Below are 7,967 nucleotides of genomic sequence, written 5' to 3' on the forward strand. Positions count from 1 at the left end.
CAGGGCCCCGACAGCTCGCTGGGAGCCGGTGCGGGCGCAAAGGGGAGGAAGGGGTTCGCTCCGCGGCCTGTCACCCCGCGGGTGACCCAGCGAGGGACCCGCTGCCCGCTTCCCAGGCCGCGCCAGGCGGGCTCAGCCCCGTCGAGCATTTCTGTGCTCAATGCATATTTTTGTGCTTGGTGCAACCGATTTGTCACCGGATCTTTTGTGAACTGAACAGTTCCTAAATGTAATTAACTCCCTTCTGTGAATTGCCAGGTGAATAAAAAGAGTGATGATGTGTTCAGTGTTTGGCAACAACTCTTAACCCTCCTGATGTCGTTCTGAGGTTGGTGGCTGATGGGTGTTTGCCGCCAGCAGATGCGATGGAGTCGCAGTATTTGGAGAGGTGCCTCGGAGATTGCTTGAAGAAGGGGCTGGCAGAGGTCGTAGAGCATCGTCCCGCAGATCCCATAGAGTATCTGGCCCATTGGATTTACAATTACAGAAGAGTCTTAGATGAAGAACAAAAGGTGGACCCATCTTGGGCGAAAAATTTCCTGACAGTGTAGTTGGTGCCATTTAATATCTCTTTATCTTTAAAATTGATGCTGTGTTATCTCTGAAATAGAGAATGTTGGAGAGGATTGAGCTAGAACAAGAACAGGAGGCGGCGCTGGTTGAGCTCGAAATGTTAAGAAAAATGAAGGAAGAAGAGCTAATGATCCAGCAGCGACTTGAAGAACAGCATCAGGTTAATAATAAAGAATAAATAGCGTATGATGCTGCAGTGTCTTGTAGCTCTCTGCATACTCTAATCTCTGTATAATGATTTTGATAGAAGGTTGCATAAAACAAGTATTTTAATCTCCCTTTTCTAAATAAAACTGAGACGAGTAGGCAGCGCACAGGAGGGAAAACTTACACACTGCAGTAAAATGTTATAAAAAATGAAGGGGCAGGATGAGAAGACGAACAGCCTTTGGCATTGTGTGAGCTCTCCTCAGCAAAAACTCAAACATCCCTGTGTTATCACTGTGGTTTCCACCACAAATCCAATCCACAGTCCCATACCAGCTATTGCACAGAAAATTAACTCTACCCCAGCCCAAACCTGCCAAGAACCACTCACGAACGTGCCAGAGCAATCATGTTCTCTAGGCCCTGGCACTGCTGAATGTGAACACTTAGATTATGCAGTTTCTGAAGTTTCGATGCAATAGGGCTTGGGTTCTTCCAGAATAAGCACTTTATATCAGATGTTTCCAACTGGAACTATGGCAGGTTGCTGGTGAGGATGATTAATGTCAATGACATCTCTTGCCGATCTTTCTATTGGATGGTTCTATGTGGATTGATCTGTGCTAGATCCTGGTCGAGGTATCAGAGAGGAGATAACAGATATAGGCTGATAAAGAGCACGTGGAATGAGATTGTCATTCAACTCCAGTTGTCTCTTTGTTCTCCCTCTCAGTAGTAAAGCCCTTCTAGCCACACAAGTCTAACACCCATGAAAACGCTGAGTCCGATGGTACCAAAAGGGCTTCACGTTTTTAACGTTGCAGTTATGGTTTATGCTTCCTTCTTCATTTGGTTTAACATTTCAGGCATGAAATACATTGTAAGCCACGGCGTGGGGAAGGTGAACGTGGGGGGGATTCGCTTCTCATTTGTCCTTTCTTACTGCAGGGTCTGTTGGAACAGGACCATGAGGTGGTGGAACTGCAGAACGAAGACGACGAATCACTCTTGCAGCAGAAAGATCAAGAGGTTTAACCCAAAGCTTAGGCTGTACTTTGAAAATGTTGTTAATCAGCTGCCTTTTCCAGATGCAGACTCCAAGCAGAAGGCAGAACCCCAGGGTGTTGAACTAACACATAATTAAAAAATAAAAGTAGAAACAGGGGAAGAATGTCTGTCCCCTTGCTGCCAGACTGGTTTTCCAGTAAAAAAACCCACTGGTAATGGGCATGTCTGTCTCAAGAAAGCTTTTAAATGTGAATCTCTCTTAAATTTACATGGCGCATGTCTTATTTTAGAGATGCGTGTGTTTTTAGAGCACTGTTAAAATACTGACAAAACATAACTGTATGAGGATGATGGTATGGAAGTGACAGAAAAAATTAGTATGTAGAAATTTAAACCAAAATACCTGTTATTTTCCAAAACCTGATAAAAATAGTCTTAACAAGCAGCTACAGACTGTACTCTCCTACTAACACATTTGTGTTAGCACACGACTGAAACGTCCTCTTTATATTAATACAGAATGTCATTTCAACACATCCAAAACATTCTCTGGAGATAACTATGCATGGCGTGGTGTACTTTTAACCACAAACGGCTGTTCATCTCCACAGGACAATGATAAGACGCTAGCTGAGCTGACAGATAGACCTGGAGCGCCTCACTTGACCAGGGTTGAGGAGCTAGATGAGAGCAGTCAGCCTGAGGTAAGAGTTCAGAGAGCACAGGTAGGTTATAAACACCACGTGCTGCTGCTTGTATGTGCTGTCTTCAAAAGTTTTCATGCCTGAAGGCAGTTCAAGTTGGAATACAGTGGAACACCGACTTGTCTGTCATGTGGCTTTTTCTTTTTTCCCCTTTTTCACTTCTTACAAAGCTCAGTGAATTTTGTCAACTGATCGAATTTCTATCTTTTTTTTTTTTTTTTTTTTTTTTTTTTTTTTTTTTTTTTTTTTTGGTATTTAGAGTACAGCAGATCTCCCGGCAGAAGCAGAACAAGAAAGTTCCCAACCCTGAAAGCAGCAAATACGTTTTCCGCTCATCACTTGCTGATCCCGAGGTGTAATATCTTCATTTATGTTTCTTATGTGTGGAACTGACGGCCACATGTGTTGTTTCCGTGGCTGTGCTTTCTGGGTGTTGGCATAAAGCCTTTTCGTTCTGGCATGGGGTGTCTCAGTTCTGTTCTTAAACCACTGTCAGTAGCGTGGCCGACTCAGAGGAGGAAAAGCACGGTTGAAAACAAAGCACCGAATGTATAAGCATCGAATGTTCTACTTATTGCCCATTGGTTCTTGAATTGTAACTGTAAAAATTAAAGGTATAATTCGTGTATGACAGAATCTTGTTATCTACATTAAAATGTCCACAAATTGATGAGTCACTTGTGTCCATTGACATTTTTTTGTCCAATCATGTTGACGATGAAGATTTCAGCCTTCATACAGCCTTTATGTTTCATTAGGAAATACATTCGAGTTGTGAGACAGTGTTTTAACACATGCTGGTAAATAGATCTAATTACGGTGCCCATCACCTTCTGTGTTTTCACAACACTTGCGTGTTTGTTTGCTTTCGGTGTATGTGTCCACTAGAGAGCATCCTGCATAAACACACCAGGGCCTCAGGCAGTTACAGCCCACGGGAACTGTAGCCTGGGTTTGTCACTTTGCCCCAGCCGGTTTTTAATTAAGAAGACAGAAGTTGCTCAAATGGTAATTACAGGAATTCCCCTTTCGTCAGGATTTGGTGTGCTCAGACATGGTGCGCCAATCGCCTTCCGCAGCTCCACAGCTAATTCTGTTGGCTGTGAGGGTGAACAGTTCTGGCTCGGTGCTTTCTTCTGGCACAAAGCAGCCTGTAGGTAACCCAAAATGTAGCTCACAACAACGCTGCCTTCTGCTGGGGTGTCCAAGCCTGCAGGGAGATGAAGGCATCCTCGGAAATCCTCTTCGCCTTCTCCTTCCGAACTTGAGCTTTGGAGATCAGTGAGCTGGAGCCTGGCACAGGAGGAGGACGGAGGAGAAGATTCTGTTTTATTGTTACTGCATGTATGTGATTCCAGAGGTGTCAATACAATTTAACCTCTGCATAAAATCTAACGTCATCTATTGAAAAAAAAAAAAAGGCAGTTAGCCTTCCATTTGCTTTGAGTACATTTTTGTGGAGTGAAGAAGGTGGAATTCAGAGGCAGGTGATGGAAAACTTTGCTGAAAATGAGATGCTAAATGCCGACAGCAGATTTGTGAATCTGTCATTTTTTCCTCTCTTTGGAATCAGAGCGGAGCTCTCTAGGCTGCTGTCAGCCCCCCCGGACAGCCCCTGCACAGAACATGCTGGTAGCAGCGTGCCCATTCCCAGCTGTTGCCATTCCAGTGATGCTGAAGCAGAAGGGTGAAAACGGATCTGAAGCCCAGAATAGGACAAAATGAATGAGGTGGACCTGCTCTGCTCACAAAGATGGAAACCCAGCTCCGCCACGGGAGAAGCTCTGCTCCTACAAGGAGAAATACATGTTGCAGCAAGCGCGTTGCAGTGCTCTCTTTTAACAGGAGAGGCTGGATTAAGTCGCCAGTCCCCTTCTTTCGATGGAAGGTTTTCCTCCACCCTCTAAAGGCACTGACTTATCTTTCTGTAAGCACAAGCTTTTTTCAGCAATGTGCTAATGCTGATGGAGTCAGATGGATCGGCCTGCATTAAACGTAAAATTGAATTCCTCTGAACTGCCTACTCATACTGAGGTCAGCTATTAATTGCTTTACCTCTGTGAAGTTTTCCCTGTACTTAGGTCAGATAAAGAAGAATGCTGTCTATCGACAACCACGAGAAAAGGGAGTCTAAAGCTTCTATTTGCTGATGAGGACTGATCAGCTTTTCACAATACCTTACCAACATTCCAGTGATTATGCTAAACCACTTTATTCTTAATACCACGCGTGTTTGTACTACCACCTGAAAGCAAATCCAACGACAAACAGTCAAGTAATGTACGAAGCAGAGAAGGCTGCTCTTTGCTTCTGGCTTGTTAATCTTACTGGCGCTATTACCTCTCTTTCACAAAGGCTGTATTGATGGCTCTGCACTGACACAGAACTACAGACTCCCCTAAAAACCACAACGCTTCCCCACCATTGCGCACCCAGCATGATTTCAAATGTCAAAGCCCTTTAAACGCTGCAATGAAGCTTGGGTTTGATTGAGAAAAAATGTTGAATAGTTAGGAATGTCATACCAAAGTTACCTGAGTAATCACACCTCGCTAGGGAGTATTTAGAAGGTGTAGGTAAAACCCTCCAAGGAGATTTTGCCACTCTGCACATAGTCATTGATGGATCTCAACAGAAATCGCTATTGTAAAGGATTTTTTTTTTCCATAGTCTTGGGAAAGTAGGTGTATAAAACACGTGATTTCGCTTTGCTGCAAGAACCCACTGGTGTCTGAGTTTAGCAAATTGTTCTACTTGGTGGTTCCTCTGTGGTGGATGTGGTTTGTCTCTGTTTTAGATGTAGTCTAACAGATTCCAGATAAAGAAATTAGCTTTTTCTGGAGGAGGAGGAGGAGAAAGTATGTCTGGACATGATCAGTATCTTGGTTAGTCTGGTTTTCTTAATGAACTGAATCACATTTTCAGCTCTGTAACAGAGCTGATTGTTGTTGATGTTTTGTTTCAAAAAAAAGTTTGAAGCAAACCATTTTTTGGTGCCCTGAGGAAGTAGCCTTCCAAGGACCTCCACTTTGTTCTCAGTCTTCCAAGGACCTCCACTTCATTCTCATTGAAGCTGGGGTTGAAATCATAAGAGATGGAGCTCTCTACTAATATGAGCATCAGTTCGACCTCCGAGAAACTGCATCTTATTTATTAAACTTTTAATATACTTAATATCAAAACGTGGGAGAGCTGATTGACTCAAACTACACGTAGGGGAAGATGCTGCAGGAATAAAAAGAGATTAAAGTTGTGGTGGGGAGGGTGGGAGAGTGGAGGCATCCGGATGACGAATGGTCAGGGGCCACGCAGCTCCCCTTTGCTCAGTCTCCAGCCACGTTCTTGGGAGTGTGCCGGGCTGCTCCAATCATCCCGCACCGTTCTCACTCCACCTCCGCACCGGCCGCTCTTCGAGAGGTGACTGGCTCTGCATGGACACACCTGTGTTTGGTTCATTATTATCTTAAGCAATTGTGGTTTTGCCACTGATGTGTTTCGGAGATAAGTTTAAAAAGTGCTATTTATTTAGCTGATAATTGTAACCCTAGAAACAGGGTCTGTTGTTCTCTTTGCTGTAAACCGAGCTGCGCTGAAAAGTTACCCCAGGCACTGACAGCTGATAATTTCTTGGGCTGCGAGCCTCTGAGACAGCTGTTCCTCAGCGTCTTTTCAGTGGGCATACGTACCTCTGTGGAGCCTATAGAAAAACCCACCACTATTGCGTTTCTCCCTTGGGCTTGGCTGCAGTGTTATTTTATTGGCTTGCACTTTAGAACTAGTCCATCGGGTTTCTCGGATCAGTCTGAAACACTAACTAGCCTCTTATCTCCACAGATCGTGTTTTCACAGACACTGATCTCCTGGTATCTTCAGGATAAGTATTTTCACCACTGCTCAGACGCTGGCTGCTGTTGAACACTCATTTGCCTGCCCTTTCTCGCGCAGCTTGTCCAGCTTTGTGTTTTTAAACCATGGCTTGGGAGCTCTGCAGAGTTACATGGTGTATGAATCTGGCCCAGGATTTGTCCAGGCTCTGCTTGGCACAACGAATCAGGAAAGTATGGCCAGACCTACCTGTTTCTGTACGCTTCACCTGGCTCTTGTCACAGAGGATGGTAAAGGTGGGTGTCCTTTTTCCCCTGCAGTTCCTTCAAAAGTCTCTCCAGCAGCTCCACATGTCCCACTGTTCTGTGACCACAGGGAGCTTGCCCCTCGTTTATGTGGTAAGCCCATGCAGCTGGGAGCAGAGCAGCAATATTCTTTTTCCCACTTCTTTCAGTCAAGGGCCATTACAAAAAGGTCCGTTGACTGTTCTGCATTTTGCTTTGGTTGGCAGGGTAAGTAAATCCCCAGCGTTAAGTAAAATAAAATTTTATTGCTTGCAGTATTTCAATGCTATAAACACTGTAAAAGTGAAACTTGAAGCTTTGAATAGATTCAAATACTTGTGAATTCGAAATCTGGAAGTGAATTTTGTATCCTCATTTTCTGTCCACTAAAATATTTTAGTTCCTGATGTCCATTTTAGTTTCAGGTCTGTATTCACTGAACCTACTGGCAGGACGCCTGCTTCAGTCCCAGTAAACCATTCCTGCCAGCTGCGTGGGAATATCCATGTGTGTCTTAAAAATAATTCCACACTGAAATTACTCTGCTGACCTTGCTTCAAAGACATACAGAATCCCAGCGACCTGTTTTCTGGTGCTGCAGAGGTGGAGAGGTGACAAAACAGAACTGATCCTCCCAAACCTCCCAACGCCGTGTTCTGCGGCCATTGCTGCCGGGGTGCTGAGCCATTGGTAGCGGCCAGGAAGCGGTTAACAATAAACGGCAGTGCAGACTTGCCATTAGTTTTCTGGTTAGCCGAGGTTCCTAAAGGTACTGAGAGAAGAGGATGGCTTAGGGGTGTTGGTCGATTTGTGACAGGCACCCATTTCACCCCTGATTTTCAGTAGCTGAAAATGTGCTCGTCTTCCACTTCACTGTCTCTAATATGTGTGGGTCAAAGAGCTGATAGAGGTAGTTGATAGGTTTTGGTTATGGCAAATGGTTTGCTCTGTTGTCTGTTTTCTGGTTGACTTCTTAGAGGCCAAAGGCAAAACTGGTGTTTACTTCCAGGCGACATGGATTATGACCAGAAGAGTGAGCAGCAGCAGGAACCCAGTGAGCCGTCAACCTCCGAACCCATCCTCTGCCTAATGCAAGAGGATTGCCCATGCAATCAGGGACTGGCATGGATTTAGGAAACTCAGGTACTCCTGAAATCCATTGGTAGGAAAAGCTGGAAGGGAAATGAGAAGATATTGGAGAGGAAGGAGAAAGATATTCCCTGAGAGCAGCTCCTGCATGTTTAGCCCTGAGCTACTTGAATACTCTGCATTGCAGAAATGAAAAAACCTCAATCTTACTCCTTAAGAACCAAATTTTGAATTGTATAGTCTTAATTCACATGGCAAACACTGCCACCGGAGCATATTCAGGAGGCGGTTTGTTAGTTTTAGTCCTTTTTGCACAATAAGCACTCTGCTGGAAGAG

General features: G+C 44.5%; 1 protein-coding gene across 1 annotated transcript; it reads left to right on the plus strand.

Moving 5' to 3' along the window:
- Positions 1-365: 365 nt before the first annotated feature.
- On the plus strand, positions 366-2,742 carry LOC104496056 (DPY30 domain-containing protein 1-like). Its single transcript, XM_010139123.1, has 5 exons — positions 366-512; positions 611-733; positions 1,669-1,749; positions 2,340-2,432; positions 2,692-2,742. Exons 1-5 carry the CDS (start codon positions 366-368, stop codon positions 2,740-2,742), a joined length of 495 nt encoding a protein of 164 aa, XP_010137425.1.
- Positions 2,743-7,967: the final 5,225 nt, after the last annotated feature.

The sequence above is a fragment of the Buceros rhinoceros genome, unplaced genomic scaffold (assembly GCF_000710305.1).
Source record: "Buceros rhinoceros silvestris isolate BGI_N320 unplaced genomic scaffold, ASM71030v1 scaffold35856, whole genome shotgun sequence".
Classification (NCBI taxonomy): Eukaryota; Metazoa; Chordata; class Aves; order Bucerotiformes; family Bucerotidae; genus Buceros; species Buceros rhinoceros.